This window comes from Nyctibius grandis, chromosome 2, assembly GCF_013368605.1.
Source record: "Nyctibius grandis isolate bNycGra1 chromosome 2, bNycGra1.pri, whole genome shotgun sequence".
In the NCBI taxonomy this organism is placed as follows: domain Eukaryota; kingdom Metazoa; phylum Chordata; class Aves; order Nyctibiiformes; family Nyctibiidae; genus Nyctibius; species Nyctibius grandis.
Window position 1 is genome coordinate 24842436 of NC_090659.1, and position 22966 is coordinate 24865401.

At 38.7% G+C, this 22966-nt stretch overlaps 1 protein-coding gene across 1 annotated transcript in view; it reads left to right on the forward strand.

Annotated features, from left to right (window-relative positions):
* PKNOX1 (PBX/knotted 1 homeobox 1) overlaps window positions 1-22966 on the forward strand; it is a 49477-nt gene that overhangs the window by 14254 nt on the left and 12257 nt on the right. Inside the window, exons 3-7 of the mRNA XM_068425288.1 lie at window positions 2812-2913; window positions 5624-5751; window positions 6908-7079; window positions 18666-18836; window positions 20297-20396. Coding sequence (XP_068281389.1) covers window positions 2863-2913; window positions 5624-5751; window positions 6908-7079; window positions 18666-18836; window positions 20297-20396 — 622 coding nt within the window. The 5' untranslated portion in view covers window positions 2812-2862. The remainder of the gene's footprint in view (window positions 1-2811; window positions 2914-5623; window positions 5752-6907; window positions 7080-18665; window positions 18837-20296; window positions 20397-22966) is intronic.

Genomic DNA, 22966 nt, shown 5'->3' on the forward strand with positions numbered 1-22966 from the left:
TTTAAAGAAAGAGATACTGATGTTCTACAAAGACAGATAGAGAAGCTAGGGCCAGAAAATACTTCCATTAAAGCTATTAGAAAATCTCTAACTGCAGTCTTTACTCTTTTCCTCTGTAAACTGTATTCTTAAGAAAAACAGGTTGCAGCATAGAAGTTCCCAAACTGTAGCATACCTTTTAGCTAGTATCCCACAAGCTACTTAAGATGATACGTGCACATTGTCTATGGATAGAAAATTGTTGAGCTCTGCACATGACCCAATGCCAAAACCCAGCCTGCTCTGTCTGATCATATTTGTGGTTCCCAAGATGCTTTTGTGTGTGTAAAATGACATAGACTCCCAAAGAGTAACAGCTCCATTTAAGCATGAATGAATGAAAGTCAGTAACCTTGTTTGTAAAGGAAGTCATGCTTATGTCATCCTGGTGAACTTCTCTGGTCTTTAAAGCTGTTCTAAAAAAAAAAAAATTTGCAGTGATGCTTAGGAACTGCACTTTGAATAGAACTTGATGCAAAATAAGGCTTGAGGTTTGTACTGAGGAGTTAGGTTTGTCTCTGTGCCTGAAATTGTTAAGTAAACAAAGAAGGGAATCTTGAAAATTGTCCTGTGTTTCCTAAATGAACCATTTACCTGAGACTCTTATAATCTGTAGGGGAGAATATCCAGAAATGTAAAAATTGCTCTTCAAAATGGTCGCATACTGTAGTAGTATACAATGGTGAAGGAAAGATTTGGAAATAATTGAAAAATTTGTAGTGATTAAACACATTACAAAGAAAAATGTTTTTGTTTCACCAGTTTAAGATCTGAAAATTCTAATACTTAGTTCTTTGATACTGACATAAGTGGAAGAGAGCAGAAAACCTGGAATTAATACCTGGATGTAATCTTTTTCAAGACATGAGCTCTGTCTTCTTTTTTAATATGAATATTTTTTATAGTAGCCAAACATTAGAACTCCTGTGCGTCAAGGAAAATTGAGTTCTATGGTAATATTTTATGGTAATAGCTTAATGAGTTACGTGATTTCAGTTGTAATGGTTGCTAATCTGACAAGAAAATGAAATGTAAATTAGTAATTTGGTGGATAAAATCTTAACTGGTGGTGGTGCTATGCTAAGTATTTTTTTTTTTTTTTTAAGTTACTGAGTGTCTTAACTTTAAAAAAAATGTTTAACTCATCTGGGCACTGAACTCCAGCTAATGCTTAGAGGGAATAACATACATAAATTTACTTGTGTTATAAATCCTATTAAAATTAATATTTTCCAAAGTATCAAATGTCTATGAAAATGAGACGTATGAATTCCTATGTCACTTTTGAAACTATATAATCACTAGGCCCAATAGTTTAAAAGTTGTCAGATATTGTTCTGTCCTTTGTTGAGCCTTAAATTCTTGGATGGTAGATTCTTGATGTCAGAAGTGATTTGAGATGTTGGTTTCTAAAAGTAATTTCAGGCCCTAACTTTAGAATATGAGATTCATACTCATGAGTATGAATCCAGAGGGAACTTGACAGGCTTGAGAGGTGGGCCCATGTGAACTGCATGAAGTTCAACAAGGCCAAGTGCAAGGACCTGCACGCAGGTTGGGGCAATCCCAAGCACAAATACAGGCTGGGCGGAGAATGGATTGAGAGCAGCCCTGAGGAGAAGGACTTGGGGGTGATGGTTGACAAGAAGCTCAACATGATCCAGCAGTGTGCGCTTGCAGCCCAGAAGGCCAACCATATCCCGGGCTGCATCAAAAGAAGCATGGCCAGCATGTCGAGGGAGGTGATCCTGCCCCTCTACTCTGCTCTCGTGAGACCCCCATCTGGAATACTGCATCCAGCTCTGGGGCCCCAACATAAGAAGGACATGGAACTGTTGGAGCGAGTCCAGAGGAGGGCCACGAAGATGATCAGAGGGCTGGAGCACCTCTCCTATGAAGACAGGCTGAGAGAGTTGGGGCTATTCAGTCTGGAGAAGAGAAGGCTCCAGGGAGACCTTCTAGCAGCCTTCCAGTACCTGAAGGGGGCCTACAGGAAAGCTGGAGAGGGACTTTTGCAAGGGCATGTAGTGATAGGATGAGGAGTAATGGTTTTAAACTGAAAGAGGGTAGATTTAGGTTAGATCTTAGGAAGAAATTCTTTCCTGTGAGGGTGGTGAGACACTGGAACTGGTTGCCCAGAGAAGCTGTGGCTGCCCCCTCCCTGGCAGTGTTCAAGACCAGGTTGGATGGGGCTTTGAGCAGCCTGGTCTAGTGGAAGGTGTCCCTGGCCATGGCAGGGGGGTTGGAACTAGATGATCTTTAAGGTCCCTTCCAACCCAAACCATTCTATGATTCTATGATTATATAAGGAAATAGGGTATTCCTTAACACTTCTTACATTTGGTTTATCAGTTGTAGACTATTATTATTTCAATTATGTTAATGTTCAATGTGTTGTTAGCCTTCTCAAAACACAGAAACATAAATCTTTGCTCATTTCTAAATTTTATGTGTTACCTTAGAATAAGCTAGTTAAGTAGTGCAAAAATAAAAAGTATACTTGAAGTCTGTGAATGTAAAATAACCTCAGCCTCTTATATTTTAATGTAAGATTTTTTAATAAAATGATACAACGAACTTTTTGTTGATAAAACCTGTTGCATTTTCCAACTTGGGTTTTTTTTTTGAGAAAATGCACTAACTATCATTGTCAATAAACTCCTGACTTTTTGGGCAGAGGTGTGCATAAATCTTTATCTTTTTTTCATCTTTTAGAACTGGATTCTAAGTGGTCACTTTTGTAACTGACTTTTTTTTTTTTTTTTTTTAAAGAATATTTGTTCATACTTACGATGATTTGACATAATTAATGTTTTATTAACCATGATGGCAACACAGACATTAAGTATAGACAACTATCAAGATGGACAACAGGTAGGTGTGTTTTTCTTTCTCTATGAGCTAAATACAGTTAGCAAGAGAAAAAAGGAAGTGACTTTTTCCTTAATGCCAGCTTTGGCATTGTTTAAGTATCTGTTCTTGTTTGTCAAACAAGATCTTTAAAGTGATAAGCTGCTATTCTTTAAAAAAGTATACTTTTTAAAGACTTAGCTAATCTTTGCATGACTTTGCTTAACTTCTAGAAGAATGGTTAGATAAGGGGTTTTCTTCTGAATCTACTCTAGACGATTTGTGTGCTATAATGTTCCTATTTATAGCAAAGTCAAATGGGCATCCATAGTATTTTGTGTATATGATACTTCAGTGTTCTTACGTGTCTGCAGTTACAATAGATACATGACATTTATGCAGTCATAGACTTATTGGTCTTGAGCAAGTAAAGGATAAATTTAGTTATCTAGAGTTATATACTACTTTGACTATGTTTAAGTTGATGCAGTTAGGCTGCAGGCTGAAAACTGGTAAAATACTTGAACTCATTTTAATGAGGTTATCGATTAGAATTGCTAATTAGAAAGCTGGTCAGTGGGCTTCCAGTTTCTTATTTCTGTTAACGAACAGCTAGAATAATGAAACATACTCAGATATGTCTGGTCTGTGATGTTTCTTTTTTGTACAACAGGCTGTATATTGCAACAATTTGAATGGCTAAATTAAAATACTGATAACTGTCAACGAGTCATGCCAGTGGCCTGTACTCTGAAGACCCATATTTACGCTGATATGTGTCAGCCCTAAGCAGTAAATACAAGTACTTCTGTCAGCAGATGGCAACAGTGGCGAACAGTCAGAAGAAAAACAGCAACTTTTTCCATCTCTCACAAAAAGATGTTTATCTGAATGCAGTCTGGGATTATTTATTTTTGTTGTTGTTTGCTGCTTTTATTGCAATTCTAATTTCTCTCTCTCCTCTCACCTTACATCTTTTGCTTTATTCCCCCAGCAAATACATGCCATCCTGTGACACATCAGTGAGAGTAATACATGTTTTTGTAAATAATGAATTGGGAGAGAGCATTTTCTTTCTATTTGTTTTGTATTTTAAGCTCTCAGTGACTAAGACAGATAATTTGAGTGCCTGCTGCTTTTGTAGTTTGGAAATGGCCACAGAAAATAGCTTGCCGTTTTAAGTGAGCTATTTCCTCCTTCTAGTGAGATGGAGTCCTAACTGAATATACTCTCTCTCTTCAAACTCTGCAGATTATGGGTCAAAATTTATAATCACTTCTATGAGTCATTGCCTTTTATTTTGCTCCTTCTTCTTGTCATTAGCCAAGAAATGAGTCCATTAGTTGCATCTTTTTTGCAAGCATTCTGGCTTAAAAATCGTCTGTGCTTGCTGGGGAAGTTTTTTGCAAGGCAGGCTGTTCTGTTGGGTAGGATACGCTGGCATTTTCTCAGTTTCTGATTTTGCTAGGAGATGGCTTGACCCCTACAGATAATAAAAGCACAAATCTTTTTGTTCTCCCAGACTACTTGTTGGGAATAGTATAAATTCCTTTTGCTTATGTTGTATGGAAATAGATTAAATTCTGTCAGTCGGGTTCTGTAATAGTTTCTGGAGGCCAGCTCTGCTCTCAGAGGGTTCCTGTGAGTGATGTGATGCATACATCTCATGGGAAAAGAGGCCTGATGATTGCATTCTGTACACTTCCTTTCTGTGTTTGTCAATTCTTGCTGCGTGGTCATGTCTGGAACAGTGTCTGTCTACTGGAGATAAAACTTGTCAGGGTTTAAGCAGAAAAAAAAAATTGCAATGATTTCCTGTCTTTGTACAGATGTTCCCAGTGCTCAAAGGGGAGAAAACCAAGGAGTTTGGGTTGGGGGTGGAAACGATGACTTTCAGAGGTCAGGTTCCTTTAAGACCTTTTAGTCTGAAAGATATTTAGCTGGAAGTGATGGGAGAACCACTTTAAACACCTTCAAAGGACCTCAAAGGCATTACCAGGCTCTAGTGCAATTTAGGAGGTGCTCAGTAGCACCTGTGGCTCTATGTCATTTTTTCCAGTGGTGGCAGATTGTGTAACTGTGTGTTAAATGGATTTGTAAAAGCAGTTACTGCTGTTTTCTCCAGTAGCTTGATGTTCCTAAAATAATTTCTTATTACAATATGTAAATTTGAGCAGTAAAGGTCAGGGGAAGTTATGCTCCTGATAATTGAAAGATTGGAGGGACAGAGAATATTTCAGTTCTTTGTAAGAAAATGTGCATATTAGTGGACAAAGAAAAACTTCAGGATCTCTTTTCTTCAGTATCTTGATAAATATACAGTAAGAAATAAGAAAGAAAACTTAAGAGTAGAAACTTGCCTTTCTGTTGTTTTCATCCTAAAGGCTTTTTATGCAGACATCCCCATAAATTTCTTGGAGAAAAAAAATTTCTATTTTTTCTAGCCTGTTCCAAAACCAGCCACTTCAGAGACAAAATGCTCTAATAATTTACTAATATCTGTCTTTCCCGTTTTAAAGCCAAATGCTGAAACTTGAAGTGACCTTTACCCATCAAAAAGTGTCAAGGATTAAAAGAGGGGTTTTGTTACTGCCATGGCTTTTTATGTAACTGCCAAGTCATACCAACCTTCTGGCAATTTACTGGCCCTTTGCATTGCTATTTCCTTAAAAAACAGTACACTTATTTTACGTCAAGCATACAGATTTACTTATAACTTACTCTTTTTCTACAGATGCAAGTAGTAACAGAGTTAAAAACTGAACAAGATCCCAACTGCTCTGAAACTGATGCAGAAGGGGTGAGTCCTGCCCCTGCAGAATCCCAAACTCCAATGGATGCAGACAAGCAGGCCATTTACAGGTAGTAATGGACTCGTGTTCTGTCTTTTGAAGGGTAAAGAATGAGGATTTTTTTAAATTAATAATAAGTAGTTTAAAATCAGATGATCGCTTGGCTAACTGTCTCAGTAGTTTGCAGGGGAAGAATGAGATCAAATTAGCTTCACTGTCAGTCTTCAGCTAAGAAAAAACCTTCCCTTTATTGTGGGATTCTTCAATTTTAGCCTAGTTTTAAAGGATATTCTAAAGGTGACTACCTTTATATCACAACTGAAATTTAGGAAGCTACTCAGACTGTTGAACTATGGTCACTATTTGTTATACTGTAGTTTTTATCTTTAATGTGAGATTTTATTTTTATTGTAATTAGGCCGATCTTTGCTCCCTTTTCTTTAGGAATAACAATCTATTGCCCAGTAATTAGCTCAAACAGGATTAAATGTTGATGTATAAACATGCTAATTTGAGATTTTCCCAGTGTTAAGTCCTGTGCTAAGCAATATGCTCAGTTTTGATGAGGTTAAGTGTTCTTTCACCTTAAGTGCTTTATAAAGACATACTTATTACCAGTTTGCAGGTAAAAAAACGTACAAACCAAAAACCTGAAGCAGAAAGATATATCCACTCGTTTACAGACTTGTGCTAACAAAATCATCTTCTGCTCTGAGCATGATTTCATAGGAGGCCTCTTGAGTACAGCCTGCATACTATTCTCAGTTCTGTAAAGTTATTTGTGATGTATAAATAAGGCCCACATTGAAGAATAAATGAATTTTATTAGACTTTATTTCATAAATCAAATCTGCATTCATCCTGTTTGTAAATCCTAATCCTCATTTCTAATGCATTGTATTAATGTATCTCTTGCCACTCAGTTTCAGTGAATTAAATAGTATGTCATAGCTTTTTAGCTTGTGATTGTTCTCTTTATTTAAATATACATATTTTACTGCTTTACTTGCCTCTAGAGTGTGTGGTAAATCAAAATGAAAAAAAAAAAACCCAAACTTTCATCATGTTTTGCTATAGCCGGTGGTGTTACATGCAGTCTGTTCCAAGACTTGTCTTTCTATTTCTTACATGAGTGACTTACCTTACATGAGCTAGATGTCTTACTTTTCAGTGGTGTACATATAAGTGAAAATACTTATGAATAAGTATTTTAACTTTTATTCTAGGCACCCACTATTTCCCTTGTTAGCACTATTATTTGAAAAATGTGAACAATCCACACAAGGCTCAGAAGGCACAACTTCTGCTAGTTTTGATGTAGATATTGAAAATTTTGTAAGGAAGCAGGAGAAAGAAGGAAAACCCTTTTTCTGTGAAGATCCAGAAACTGATAATTTGGTAAGTATAAGCTGTTTCTTTTCTTCCTGAAACAATCATTGCGTTTGCCACTTCTTCCTAATTTCTGGTCTCAACTGGTGCTTACAGTTTCACCTCACATTATTCTCCCTACAAGAGATTCTTCTTTATGTTAATACTGAGAAACATTTTTTTTAAAATTTCTTCTGACCCCTTTTTTCCTTCTTAACTGCAAACTTACATTGGGCCCTTCACAGTTGTTTGCCATTCTAAACTGGCTGAAATCAGTGTATGGGAGATTAACAGAAACATATGCTTGCCATAGCTAGGTTGACTCTACAAATCAATTTTAGAGTGTCAAGTGTACAATGCATGTTTATCAAAAACATGTAATCGATGTAAGTTTTTACCAACTTTTTTTTTAATCAGTGTTCATCTAGTTAATGTGGGAGAAGAGCTGTTATAAGATGAGCTTAGAAACTTTAATATATACAATTTTTTTTTACGTGTCATTGTCTCCTTTAGGCTTTCTGAAAGTCTTTCCTGTGATGAAGCTGTGATTTCCCCAGTCCCTTAGTCTTCCTCTTGAATCACATCTCTAGAGGACACCTCTCTTGGCATGCTAGTTTCTAAACTGTCTACCTGCCTTTATCTCTTTAGAGTCATGTTGCAACTGGATTTTATCATATTCTAGAATGTTAGAGTTACAGGGGTCAAGTGTTTTGCTTCATTTTTGAAAACTTGTTCCTTTAAGGGGACTGTGTAATAAAACAAGTCTTCATCCTTGAGTCTACCTCACAGGAGAAAAGGTTCACAAACAAAACTAAATTGATGGGAGGTTGTGAACAACAGAAATGGTGATGTTTTAAAGCTGATATCTGGAAAGATTTATGTGGGCAAATAATACCGTGTGTGGGAGCCTAAGGTAATGTACCTGGAGAAAACTCCTAAACAAAACCAAGACTTAAACAAGAAATAAATCTGACTTGCTGTTTAGAATTTACAGGAGTGTTGCAGTGAACAGCATGTTAGGAGTGGCACATTTTGTCTCAAAAAAGGGGTCAGTTTTGGCTGCTTTTGCAAGCAACCTAAATAGTCATTTTGCATAACTTGATTTCTTTCCAAGCACTTTATGACCGGTCGTTAGTGTGCTTAAGTTCTGGGAAGATAGTATTTAAATAGTATCATGGAAAATAAAGCTACAAGAGTCTCTATGTATAATTAGACCAGTGTGAGACTAAAGAAGGCAGAAGACAGTATGTTCTAGAGTGGGGCAAGCTTTCACAGCTCTAGCTAAAGAGGCATGAAAACTTACCTTCTCAGCTACTTGAAACATCCTTTTAACTATAGGTTGCAGTGCCCAGGATTGAAATATCTTAATACATTGCATCAGTAATCTTAGTCTATGTAAATATAATGTCATCTTAGATTAAATCTTCTTCAAAATTGGATCACATTAACACAATTCACTTTGCACTAATCCATCTGCAAGAGTGCCTTCAAAAAGTTCTCTTACAGCTTTGGCTGTGGAGCTAATTGTCTTACAGAGGCTTTTATTGTCAGTTTGGAAACTTCTTGAGGCTCAAATAAGGTTTTTGTTTTGGGTCATCTGCTAACACAGTGCCCTTCAGAATGATGGGAAAGCAGCTAAAGGAGGACACGTAATATGATACATAATGATACTCTCAGTGTTAGTGTAAAGATTCTCAGTTTATAAATTAAGAACTGAAGAACAGGCATTGGCCACTGTGACCAAAGTTACAATTAGAACAAACTGAACTCCTAAAATCTCAATTTAATGTCTTAATCATTAGAGTTTTGTGGGCAAATTTTGGTGCAGCTCACCTGAGAAATATTTATTGATACAGACAGTGACTTAGTTTTCTAAGCAGAAAGAAGCATTGACGTACCTCCTAAAACAGTTCCATGAATAAACCCTGTAGCAAAATGACTGTTGTCACTGTAGGAATTAAAAATAGAATATGAAACAAGAAAAATAAAGGCAAGGGAAAATAAATTATAATTCTCTTCTTTAGTTACTGCCCTTGTGTGAGCACCAGTGGTGTAGGGTGCTTTGCTTTTTTTAATTTTTATTTGAAATGTGAGTGATGTAATATTACATTTATTAAATACTTGTAGTACAATATAATGATTGCCTTATATTTGTGAGCAGAAACAAGTACTTCAGAATGGTTATAATGAGATGGTCTGTCTGTGAAGAGTCTGGCTGTTCCATTGGAGTGCAGAAATCCTTGGGAGGTTGAGGGCCGCTGGCACCATCACTTTACATCTTTCTTGAACAGGAAAGCACTCAGGCAAATTTGAGGGGTGGGGAAGTGCATTATTGAGGGAGAAGGAGATGAATACTTTAAAGAGCCATTAGTTTCTGAGCAAGATTAAATCCAGGCTAAAAACTGCAATCCATCACAGATGCTAATTTGCACATTTACAAAATCTTGTGGGACCTTTCCTTGTTAAAGAATGAACTCCACACAGAATTCCCCAAATAACATACCAGTTTCAGGATCTTGTGGTTTGACCCAGGTATCTAGAAAGTTGACTACCAGGAATGCTTATAATTTTGGAATTGCTTCTTTCTTTATCTCTTGCTCTGTAATATGTTTGGGTTTTTGTTACTGCTGTCAGTGACACCTCGGCGGTGCTGCTTGCACATCAGCTGTGAATTTGAAGGCACCAGTAAAATTTTCCATGGGTCTTTCTTCAAAGGCTTTTTTTAATATACTTGCCTCCAATACTTTACTCAAAAATGAGAGTTAGTTCTGTTTTGCATGAAACAGGTCTGCTGACTGGCTAAGCCTCAGGTTTCTTCATTTGTAACTCTCTGAATTCAACACAAATATACTATTTTCCCTTCTCTCTCTAATCCCAATTTCTTTTCAGAAGCACATGTGAAATCTAATAGTTGGAATGTAGTAGGTCTGGCTCAGTGGATGAGAAAAGAGCAATGGATGTGGTTTATCTTGACTTTAGTAAGGCTTTGGACATCATGTCCTGTAATGTTCTCATAGCCAAACTGATAAAATATGAACTAGATAAATGAGCAGAGAGATGGACTGAAAACTGGGTGAACTGCTGGGCTCAAAGGGTTGTGATCAGCAGCATGAAGTCCAGTTGAAGGCTAGTCACTAGTGGTTTACTTCAGGGATTGATACTGGAACCAATACTGTTTAACATCTTCATTAATGACCTGGATGATGGGACAGAGTGTACCCTTGGCAAATTTGCAGTTGTTGCAAAACTAGGAGGAGTGTCTGATGACCACATGGCTCTACCGCCATTCAGAGGTACTTTGTAGCTTTTGTAGAAATAGGCAAACAAGAATCTCATGGAGTTGAACAAAGGGAAATGCCAAGTCCTGTACCTAGGGAGGAATAACCCCATACATTGGTACACTCTAGGGGCCAATCAGCTGGAAAGCAACTTTGCAGAAAAGGGCCTGACAGTCCTGGTGGACACCAAGCCAAATATGAGACTGCAATGCATCCTTGCAGCAAAGGAATTCAACATACTTGGGCTGTGTTAGGAAGAGCATTGTCAGCAGGTCAAGGGACATGATCCTTTCCCTCTGCTTGGCACTGATGAGACACATCTGGACTGCTGGGTACAGTTGTGGCTCCCCACTACTAGACACAGACATACTGGAATGAGTCCAGCAAAGGACCAAAAAGATGATTAGGGGACTAGAGCATCTCTCATATGAAGAGAGGCTCAGTGAGCTGGGACTGTTTAGTCTGCAGCAGTGAAGGTTTGGGGGGATATTATCAATGCATCTAAATACCTAATGGGGGAATAAAGAAGACAGACTCTCTGCCTCTTCTCAGTGATGCCCAGTGAAAGGGCAAGAGGAAATGGACATAAACTGAAACACAGGAAGTTCCATTAAAACAAAACAAAAAAAAAAAACACAACACATTTTTACTGTAAGGGTGATTAAATACTGGAGCAGGTTGCCCAGAGAGGTTGTGGAGTCTTCGTCCTTGGAGACAGTCAAAACCCCAACTGGATGTGGCCCTGAGCAACCTGCCCTAGTTGACCTTGCTTTGAGCAGGGGGTGGTGGATTAAACAGTCTCCAGAGGTCACAGAATCACAGAATGGTTGGGGTTGGAAGGGACCTCTGGAGATCATCTAGTCCAACCCCCTGCCAAAGCAGGTACCCCTAGAGCACGTTGCACAGGGTCATGTCCCTTCCAACCTCAACTATTCTGTGGTTTCGATGAGCCTTAGAAGATTGGTTTTGCAAAGATCCTGCATGCTTTGGCCTGTTTCACATGCTTTTGGTTGTACCCAAACATTCTGTCAGATCTAGCTTACTTTGGTTGTAGACGAGTCTGCTGTGTTCAAATAGTCCTTCCAGGCGATGGACGTGTTTGTGATTTTAGTGGCGACAAAGTCTGTTGGTTTATGTGGTATTCACCTTTGTTGATGGGCTGCACAAATCTGGCTGATTTTGCTTGACATGGATGAGGAAGTATTTGTTTATGTCTTGTATTCCATGCCTGCTAAGGTCCATACTATCTTAATCTGGACCCACATTGCAAAATCAAAAATCTTTGGCATTGAACTCCTGTCCTGTAGTCATATTGTGAGCTATGACTTTCTATTACTAGATACCAAATGAAATCTGAGTGCGACTTGTCCTCTGCCTGTCCTGAAGGCTGGGGACTCTGAACAGCTGACATTCTGACAGGCTGTTCATTTTGTCAGGGGCAATGAGCAGAACAGCAGAAGAGTTTCTGTCAAGTTGTGAAATGGCTAGTAAGGTTTTCAGTCTCTTCTTCAGCTTGAAATATTGGTACTTGCACAGAGAAGGCTGTAGCTGGGCAGTTTTTTCTGCCTTGGGTCACATAAATATATACATTTTTATAGAGATTAAAAATATCTTTTTAGTAGAGAGGGATTCTAATGTTGTGCACCTTTGTTACATCTTCTGTTGTTGCTGTCCCTCCCTTTTTAACTCCAATTCAAATCAACCATTCACTTGAGAAGCTAGTGAAGACTGCTAACTAGAACAAGCCAGAAGGTTGGAGCAGGTAGGCCAGACAACTACTTACTTTCCAGCTGTTCTCTTATCTGGCCCCAGCAGAGTCAAACAAATAAGGTGTAAATGCTTGCTTGGTAGCAATCATTAATCTTGGAGCCAGAGCTAAACTGAGATGAATGGAATGTTATAGTACTACAAAGAACCAAATTCAAGTCCTATCTGAAAAGAGTCACAGGCCTGCCTACAGTAACGAAATTGGCCACTAATTCAGCTGTTTCAGTTTTTTTCCTTTTACTTCTTTTGGAAGTGGCATGTAGAACTCAACTACACTGCACAGGTTTTGTGATGGAGCTTAAAGTAATGGCTCCAAAACAGCAGAGTATCATTTCAGGCTTCATACTGCCTATAGGCTAATTGACTAGATAACAGAAATAGTGAAGGGTCACAGATACTGATTGTAGGGCCTCTTACAATCCTGGCAATGTTTCAGATTGCACACTCATTTGAAATGACTTGAATATTCCAAAGGAAGGGTTTGGTTTTCATCCAGAGGACCACAGAATGATAATCTGGATGGCATGGGCATTAGGTCAGTTTGACCAGAAAGGAAGTTCATTAAGAGCAGTGTAAGGTTGTTCTACCTTGACTAGCTCTTAGTAAGGTCTAGATTACCTTGTTACTTTGGTATTATGGTTCCCATTCTAAATTAATGGGTGGTTTCCTGCGTTAGTAGTATAAAGCATTTCAGCACTGGGAAGTACAGAAAGCATCCACCTGAAACTTAATTTTAAGGATATCCATATATTACTAAGGTTGGCCTGTAAACCAAGTTTCAGGCCTTTTTTATTATCTAGATGGAGGGATTCCGTTCTTTCCAGTTAACCACTCCAACAGCATCAGTTGGTGATCTTGGATGTGACATGGCAAAGGACTATAGTCAACACAGAAATGCTGTTACTAGGCCTTTTGCTTTTGCAGTGTCTTTCCCAACTCTGACTTTGTCAGACACATTGTCAAAATAGAGTGTGTGCCGTGAAATGGATGGAAACATTTCTATAAATATTGATGGCTTCTGGATCAGTTCAGAACTTTGGTATTAGGCTTCAGCATATTTAGAAGAGCGAGAATTTCTCAGAATAGGTTGTAAGAATTTGGAAGAGGTGGAAAAAAATGGCACTTTCTTGCGGAAAGTTTTTTTTCCTTAAAGTAATTTTAAGGTACTCTATGAAATCACCTGGATTAAGCATATTTTTATTTGATCTATTGCTATGTTCCTATTCTTTTTCTATATGTGCATTCATGTAATAGAGTCAGCAATGGTTTGTGTTCAAAATCTGCAGCACTAAAAAACCCACAAAACTGTGTTATGACTTCCCTGAGGTGTGAAGTTTCAGTTGCTGTCTCTTCCTTTGTCTGAGAGGTGTATAAGGTGCCTCTTGTCCTTCCAAGGAAGAGCATATTGCAGAAAAATGCAAAGTTCAGTTCTAAGATCTGTTGAAAGAAAACTGAGAAGCCTCAGTGCTAGCTCCTGGACAGCTTGCCCTGAGATATAGGAAGTCCAGACGTTCTGGGTATGTCTTTACATTTAATGCAGGTTCATCTTCCAGTCAGAAGAGATAGTTAGTTGCCTTTGGACTGAAACTCTCACAGGAGTTCCAGTCCATACCTAATAAATACACATAGAAAGTGGCTTTTCTGTGATAGTTACATGTTTGCTCTTCAGGAACTATTGGCCACAAACAGAACTTTGAAACTTTTCCTTTCCAGCTTCACTGCCTCTGACCAAGCAGGTTAGACTATTCAGGGTGGTAAAACAGAGAGGTACAAGTTTATGATTTTTTGCAGTAAATATTTAGCTCTTATAGATATGCATGGCACATCATATTATTGGAATCAGAATTATCCTTTATCTTGGAATATCTTCTGCAGGGATCTTCTGGGTTTCAACAATTTTGTTCTCTTTTCTGATTCATGGTCACTCACGCTGTCCGTGTCTCCATTGATCTTCTCTGAACTTGATTTAAGTGCAGACCTCCCCTTTTCAAATCCTAGTTGCTGTGGGAAGGAAGTGGACGCTGAAGGTTGTGCTCATGTTTTATTTACTAGACTGGAAGTGAGCTTTCTTTCCCAGAGCTTTAACTTCCTCCTTATCTTTTTGGATTGTTACTTTGCATCCACCTTAGTCCTTATATCAAGCATCAGTGCCAGAAGAGATGTGTTTGCTGTTAACCAGATATTGGTGGTCTGCATTGCTAGCCAGAGGTTCCCAAGTGCATGTCCTTCTTTCTGGAAGTGTTCTCAGCTGTATCCCCATAACATGGAGTATCATCTGTTGGAGCTCCTTACCCTATGCCCCTTACCCTTTGACATCTCTGTCTCATTTTCACAGATAAAACAGATCTTGGAATGAACCAATGAACCAACTTCTCTTTGTTCTCCGTTAGTATCCTTTTGTGCTTAGGACTTAAATGCACAGGTTCCTCCATGTCTAGGAAGTTGTTCAGGATGAGCGTTTGTAGGTAATTTTTAGAACTTTCACAGATTACATTATGTCTTAAGACATTCAGTACTTAACACTTCTTTGTTGCTTACTGTTAACCCAGCCACTGCAGAAACATCATGTTGCCTCAGGATGGTCCCTACCTCTTGTATAGCTTCTGTTCAGAGTAAACTATTCCCATATATGGGTGGCTTTTTAAATTTCCCCACATTCGTAGGACCATAGGATGATTCAGGTTGGATTACAAGCTCAAGAGGTCTGTAGTCCAACCTCCTGCACAAAATAGGGTCATCTGTGAAGTCAGAGAAGGTTACTTACAGCTCTATCAAGTCTAGAAACAATACGGAGCATGGGGTGTTAAATATACTCTCACTTTTGTATTTGAACAGGACACTGCCTTTTTTGAAGACCCCCGAGTTTTTTGTTTCATTTGGGGTAAGGATTTTTGGTTCAGTACCCTCTTCTCAAAGACTATCCTATTGAATTTTTAGTTGTGTCAGGAAAAGTTGTGGTGGTGGTGAAGCCAGATGATGTCATTTGAGTATTCTTGAGTGAACAAGCCATGCTTTTGCATTTCTGAAAAGTATTCTTACTATTGTAGTGTGTAGAACTGTCTCATAAACCTCTAGTCATACCTTCCCAAGCTATGTCTCATAGCTGGGGACTCAAAATAGGGGAGAGAGGTTATCAAATCAAAACAAATTAAAACAAGATACCCCCTCTCCCAGAGTTTATGTTCTTCCCCTGAAGACTTAAATCGCCTCAGAAGGATTTGCTCAGGGAAAGTAGGTGAGCTGTGAATGTACATATTTTAATTGTTTTTTTTTTCAAATGAGGAGTCATTTGAATGAGAAGATTACTTGTCAGTATATGGAGATTCTTTCATATATGTTGTCCACATATGTATTTGCTATATACTTATGTTATGTGCTCTGAAATCCATAAAAAATTGTGGGTATATGTTTTAGGTAAATAAGGTCAGCTGGGGATTATGAGTAAGGTAGGGCATAGTGTGTTCTGTGCCCTTTGCACCACATGCTTGAGGCACTGAAAAGACAGGACACAGGCACATTCTAAAGCATTTTTAGGGCTAAAAGATGTCTCCAAATTTAATATATTATATATTTATATGTGGATATGCTCTAGATACCATTTTTAGCAAAAACTGAAAGTTTTCTTTCTCTGCTTAATAGTTTACCATTATCTTGATTTACAACAGTTTCAACAATATACATATACCTCGTGGTTACTTCTGTCCTTGTGCATTTCTCTGAAATTATGCTCCAGGTTTATTTCTACAGCTGAAAAGGCTTAATCAAGTGGGTTATAAAAATGCATTGTTCTGTGGCATATTCTGCTCAGTAGCACTAAATAACGAAAACATGGTTGTAGATTTTTAAGGTGTGCCTTTTAAGAGTATAGGAATGAAATATTACTGCTGCTGTGATCTGTCTGGAAACATTTCATTGTATTACCTTTGTTCAACATGGGTGATTTTATTAGGAGTTCTTGATTTTTTTAGTTTTAAGGAAAAAGTGAACTTCTGCCAACAAATTTAAGTTTGATCCACCCATGCTGCAAGAGAACAGGAGCCATATGGCCACAATTAGTGTAGTTGTAAATGAATAAATAAGTCCTGGTGGCAGGCATGGCATATTTACAAAGTTTTGTTTGCCTTCCTAACCACAGTAGCGCAGCTTCCTGCAAGAGTAGTGTGACTGTGTGGGGCTCTGCAGAAACCTGGATAGTGTTACTAGTTCTTGGTTTATGGTTAATTTTGACTTTCATTCAATTTTCACTTCAATTATCAACCATCAGTTTGAAATTAAATCTAAACTGAAGAAAGAACTTTTATTTTTCCTCTAAAGAAATGCTGATAAATAAATAATACAAATATGGGTAATGGTTTAAGAAAAAAAAACCCTCCTGACTGAGCAAAACTAATCACTAATACAGTCAAATATTATGTGCCCAAAGGCATATTTTTGTTACCTCAGTTTTAGCTGATGTCTAAGGCATTCTCTACTATGTGTGCTCTGTGTTGGTCTGCCACACATGAAGAATTTTATAATTTAAGCTTTTTTGTCTCTGAAACTCTCTGGCTATTGCAGTATTACAGAGCAATTGTTAATAATTCTGAAAGGAGCAGAATATCTTTAAATATAGATGGCCTTTATTTTGTGTTAAAATCTAGTTAAATTAAACATAAGCAAGTTAAACTATGCAAAAGGTACTTAAACACAGTTTAAACAGCAGCCACTGCTGAGGGCTGTTTTAGAAGATTGCTGTTTTATATACCTTAGCACTGGGCTGTTGCACTTACTGTTTCAAAGGCTTTTGGTGTCATAGGTCATAAGAGTTACCAGGTTTTAATTTGGATCAACTGCCCCAAGTCTACAGCTCAGACTTTTCTGCAGCTGTGCTTTTAAAGATACATGTCTTTTTTTTTTTTTTCTTTTTAGCCCTGAGAAGGGATAAGATTTCCTTTTTAGTTATCACTTCATTTTTTTTTCTCTTGTTTATTTTAACCTACAATTTTCTACACTGGGTGAGTGTTATACAACTGGAATACCTTCTACTGAAAAAACGGGAAAGATCTGTCACAGTGAAAGCTAAAGTCATTGTGGTGGAGACAGGAGTACACACAGTAGCATGCCTGCCTTGATCTCCTTCAGGTGCTTTGAACAAAGGCAACTTCAGCTCCCAGTTGGCTTCTTTAGTTAGAATAAGAAATGGATTACTCTAGTAAGCTATCATTTCTGGACACTGGGTTCAGTGCTCTGGCCAGGTACATGACCCTTCATATAGGACAAATTTTTCCAAAGAATGCTAAAATCAAGCTCTGCACTGTGTTTCAAAATTATAATCTATTTAGTTTCATAAAACTGAAGGATATTTTTCTTGGAGATCTAGCATAGCAAGTAAGTGTTGGGGATGGCACGCTGTATAAAAAGTAATTACTTTGCCAATGTGTTATGTACATATTTGCATGTACTGGATTTCCTACTGCCTCATGAAAATTTAGACCATCTGGATTTGGTTTTAGCTTTTGATCTTCTGCCATGACCCTTACAATCACCTAAGCTATTTTTATGCAGTATGTAATACCATTAGCTGTCCAAGCTTACAAGTCTTTTTCTTGCAGTAAGCATAATGAGTATTTTCATCACGTACATATCTCCTGTACTTCAGTTTTTGTTTAAACATGGATTTGTTCTTGGATTTAGTGCTTCGTATTTAATGGTTTATATTTCAAAAACAGTCTCCTCACCTGAAAGTTCTTACAAGATTTTACCCCAGAGTTGTTAATCTTTGACGTACAATTGCAGAGGAACTTTAAAGCTCTAGGACTGAAGAACTGTTTTGTTACTTCAAGCTTTGTTGAACAATATGACAAACTTTGGGACCTCTTTATTGTAATTTTATAGAAAAAGAAAAGCTATTGTGTTTTTGTTATAGGCGAGATGGCAGGCCATTTTCTGTTCCTTTCACCCTCCCTAGCAATCTGTGTAACAAATTTACGCTAAGTCACAGAAGGTTCTTCACAGTGTATCTCAAATTCATCTGTACACTTTGGGTTTTCTTGGGTCAGGGTGTAATGTGCAACAGAACCTGATAGTTCTGACGTGTAGCTCAAGATGACGACTGCTTACCAAGGCTGTTCCAACCACACTTTCCAAATAATATGTGTGGATGGGATTACTTTCCTTCACTTTCGGTCTTGTGTGATGTATGACTCGGAGCTGTATGATGGGGATAAAAGATCACATGGACATGCAGGCTCATTGTGTGTTCCGTGTACACCTTAACTATGCTCTGTATTCCTAATGTGTCACATGTGACAGAGACAAAGATTATATTGTTGTCGTGTTTTATTTCCCTTGAATGGTGGTTTACTTATGCAATGGAAGGATACAGATTTTTTATGTAAACATGTTCCTTTCACATTTCAAGAGCATAATGGTCAGAGCTAGGGAAATCTAGGCAGCACTTAACGATTAGTAATTCAGCTTTAATTGGATGGTCTTTGTTACTGGAAAGTAGTGTTTGCTTAAATCTCACATTAAATATTTTTTAAATTAACAGTTATTTTGTTTCTAAATTTTTTCCCAATTCTCTCCCTAGATGGTAAAAGCAATCCAAGTTCTACGTATCCATCTGCTTGAGCTAGAAAAGGTTAATGAACTCTGCAAGGATTTCTGTAGTCGTTACATTGCCTGCCTGAAGACAAAAATGAACAGTGAAACTCTATTAAGTGGAGAGCCTGGAAGTCCTTATTCACCTGTGCAATCTCAGGTATGTTTCAAATAGAGTTAAATGAATTTTTGCTTAGTTTTCCTTAGGAATTTATAACTACACTTCTATTGCTATTAGCTTGCAAACAGAGTTTCTCCAGTTTCTTTCACTTTCTCAAAATCGGTTATTAAGAGTAGAAAGACCTGTATCTTTTTTTTATGCACACCTGTGTGCCACTGCCCGAAGGACAAATTTGTTGAAATGTGCCAGAACATGAGTCACTTTTTTTGTCTGTCTTCCTTTTATGATTTTCCCTCAGTTCAGCAAATGGAGATATTCAGAATAGCCTGGATTTGCTATTTTGTTGGAAGGAGGCTGGGAAACAGAATAAACAAAGGAGAAGAAAAACAGTTCCTTGTTTAGAAGGTCTCCTTAGTCTAGACTGCTTCATTAAAGTATTGAGATGGCTGATACTTGTTATACACAATCTGTATTCTGGAACAAATAGGCAATGTCTGATGGATTATAGTTGCAATATTTGAGATGCATGTCACCTGGGGTGACTGTTTAATTATGAACAGTACCCATTTCTATACATGTGAACCTCAGTTTATATATTGTTGACATTACCTAAATGCAATAACCAATTGAATTTTTTGTAGTAAATCGACAACAGTTAATTAACAACAGTACGTTATGGATGATGCTTCTGCTGTTAGATGCTGGAAAGTGAGCCCTGCCATCCAACTACCTACTAGATATCTAGTCTTAGGGGATGGTCCTTCTCTGACTTACTAATGTGTCTGATGCTATGTATTCTGAAAAGCCTCAATGATTTTTAAACTTCACTGTCTGGACTCCTTACTTAGGTTTTGGTGTCTGGAATTGTGGAAAGCAGAGTCTAAAATCAGACAAAACCAACTTTTAAAAGATGTTTTCTGTATGTCTGTTACAGTCTTCTGTAGAGACATGAGGGACTGAATTTAGAGATCATTCATACATAATAAGGAATGTGTAAGAGTTTGCATGGTCAGGGTTGAGAAAGGACTATCCTGTGCAGAATAAAACATACTGGGCACCTTGAATACTTAATACATTATTTTGAAATTGAAGGAATTAAGGTAATAACTAAAATTCTAAAGTTTTGATGCTTATAATAAGAGCGTCAAGGGTCCATTTCAGCTGTCCTTTTTCCCTTGTGCCTTTGGAAACTGTTTCTCTTAGTGTTTATATACCTAGAATCATTTATCTCCTAAAATTTCTCAAGATAGTTTTATGTCTTTTCTAACAGTTGCTTTCATGAGGGTTTTCAAAGGCAATGGTTGGTGATAATGAAAAAGTTAATGTAGGTAATGAGGAACCTCTAATGAAGTCTCTTTCTCTTTGAAGTTAATCTTGTGATTAAACTCTAAATGTATTTTTAGAGCGAAAACTACACAAGCATGCTTTATCTCCTTAAAAAAAATTAAAAAAAGACTTTTTAAAAAAAATGCAAGCAACTAATTGTTTTATTTTTCTAGCAAATTCCAAGTGCCATTGCAAGCACACTCAGTCCCCAAGGGATTATGGTGCCAGCATCAGCATTGCAGCAGGGAAATGTAACTATGGCAACAGTGGCAGGTATGACACAGTAAATTAAAACTGGCACCTTGCTCTTTATTTTGGTTTCTTTTATAGTTGTTACAAAATATACACAAATACTTTTAAAAATGTGTTTTAACTGTAATATCTGAGAAGTTGTTATAATACAGTCAAGTGCCTTAGTTGTTTGAGTGTTCATTAATTTATATGTATACCAAGTATGCATATGTGAGTGGAGGTTGCATATATATAATATATATAACATTAAGAGATCTTTTGTTAAAAGACATTTCATAGACTGGGGTGTTTTACTCTCTTTTTTTTTTTTTTTTCCCCCTTCAAAAAAATAATTCTGTTTGACAAAAACATGCATTACCTAAAATACTGCACTTGCTGGCTGTCTCATGCTCTGTGGAGTTTGGAACCACACCTACAAGTCTCTGAAATCCTTGATGTCCAAGTCATTCTGCTGTTGTATGGAGATGACACAGAATCACAGAATGGTTGGTGTTGGAAGGGACCTCTGGAGATCATCTAGTCCAACCCCCTGCTAAAGCACGATGACCTAGAGCACGTTGCACAGGGTTGTGTCCAGGCGGGTTTTAAATATCTCCAGAGAAGGAGACTCCACACCCTCCCTGGGCAGCCTGTTCCAGTGCTCTGTCACCCTCAAAGTAAAGAAGTTTTTCCTCATATTCAGACGGAACTTCCCATGTTTCAGTTTGTGTCCGTTGCCCCTTGTCCTGTCACTGGGCACCACTGAGAAGAGTCTGGCCCCATCCTCTTGACACCCACCCCTAAGGTATTTGTAAGCATTAATAAGATCCCCCCTCAGTCTTCTCTTCTCCAGGCTAAACAGACCCAGCACCCTCAGCCTCTCCTTGTAGGAGAGATGCTCCAGTCCTCTAATCATCTTTGTAGCGCTCCGCTGGACTCTCTCCAGTAGTTCTTTGTTTTTCTTGAACTGGGGGCCCAGAACTGCACACAGTACTGCAGGTGTGGCCCCACTAGGGCTGTGTAGAGGGGGAGGACAACCTCCCTCGACCTGCTGGCCACACTCTTCCTAATGCACCCCAGGATGCTACTGGCCTTCTTGGCCACAAGGGCACATTGTTGGCTCATGGTGAACTTATTGTCCACCAGGACTCCAGATCCTTCTCCGCAGAGCTGTTTTCCAGCAGGTTAGCCTATAACCTGTACTGGTGCATGGAGTTATTCCTCCCTAGGTGCAGGACCCTACACTTGCCTTTATTGAACGTCATTAGGTTCCTCTCCGCCAAAGTCTCCAGCCTGTCCAGGTCTTCCTGAATGACAGCACAGCCTTCTGGTGTATTGGCCACTCCTCCCAATTTTGTGTCATCAGCAAACGTGGTGAGGGTACACTCTGTCCCTTCATCCAGGTCATTGATGAATAAGTTGAACAAGACTGGACCCAGTACTGACCCCTGGGGAACACCACTAGCTACAGGCCTCCAACTAGACTCTGTGCCACTGATCACAACCCTCTGAGCTGTGCCATTCAGCCAGTTCTCAATCCACCTCACTGTCCACTCATCTAACTCACACTTCCTGAGCTTTCCTATGAGGATGTTGTGGGAGACAGTGTCAAAAGCCTTGCTGAAGTCAAGGTAGACAACATCCATTGCTCTCCCCTCATCTACCCAGCCAGTCATGCACAGAAGGCCATCAGATTGGTCAAGCATGATTTCCCTTTGGTGAATCCATGTTGACTACTCCTGATAACCTTACTTTCCTCCACATGCTTAGAGCTGACATCCAGAATGAGCTGTTCCATCACTTTTCCAGGAAGGAGGTGAGGCTGACTGGCCTATAGTTTCCCGGGTCCTCCTTCTTGCCCTTTTTGAAGACTGGAATGACATTGGCTTTCCTCCAGTTCTCAGGCACCTCTCCTGTTCTCCATGACCTTTCAAAGATGACAGAGAGTAGCTTGACAATAACATCTGCCAGCTCTCTCAGCACTCGTGGGTGCATCCCATTGAGGGCCAAAGATCTGTGGGTGTCTGGTTTGCCTAAATGATCTCTAACCCGATCCTCCTCGACCAAGGGAAAGTCTTCCTTTCTCCAGACTTTCTCTCTTACCTCCAGGGCCCAGGATTCCTGAGGGCCAGCCTTAGCAGTAAAGACTGAAGCAAAGAAGGCATTCAGTAACTCCGCCTTCTCTGTATCCTTCATCACCAGGGCACCCGCCTCATTCGGCAGCGGGCCCACATTTTTCCTATTCTTCCTTTTGCTACTGATGTACTTGGAAGAAGCCCTTCTTGTTGTCCTTGACTTCCCTTGCCAGATTTAATTCCAAGTGGACCTTTGCCTCCCTCGTCACATCCCTGCATACTCTGACAATGTTCCCAAGTGGCCTGTTCTTTTTTCCACATTCTGTAAACTTCCTTCTTCCATCTGAGTTTTTCCAGAAGGCCCTTGCACATCCATGCAGGTCTCCTGCCCCCTTTGCTTGATTTCTTACTCATAGGGATGCACCTTAGAGGAAGTGATGCTTGAATATTAACCAGCTCTCTTGGACCCCCCTACCTTCTAGAGCCCTAATTGATGGGATTCCTCCAAGCAGGTCCTTGAAGAGGTCAAAGTTAGCT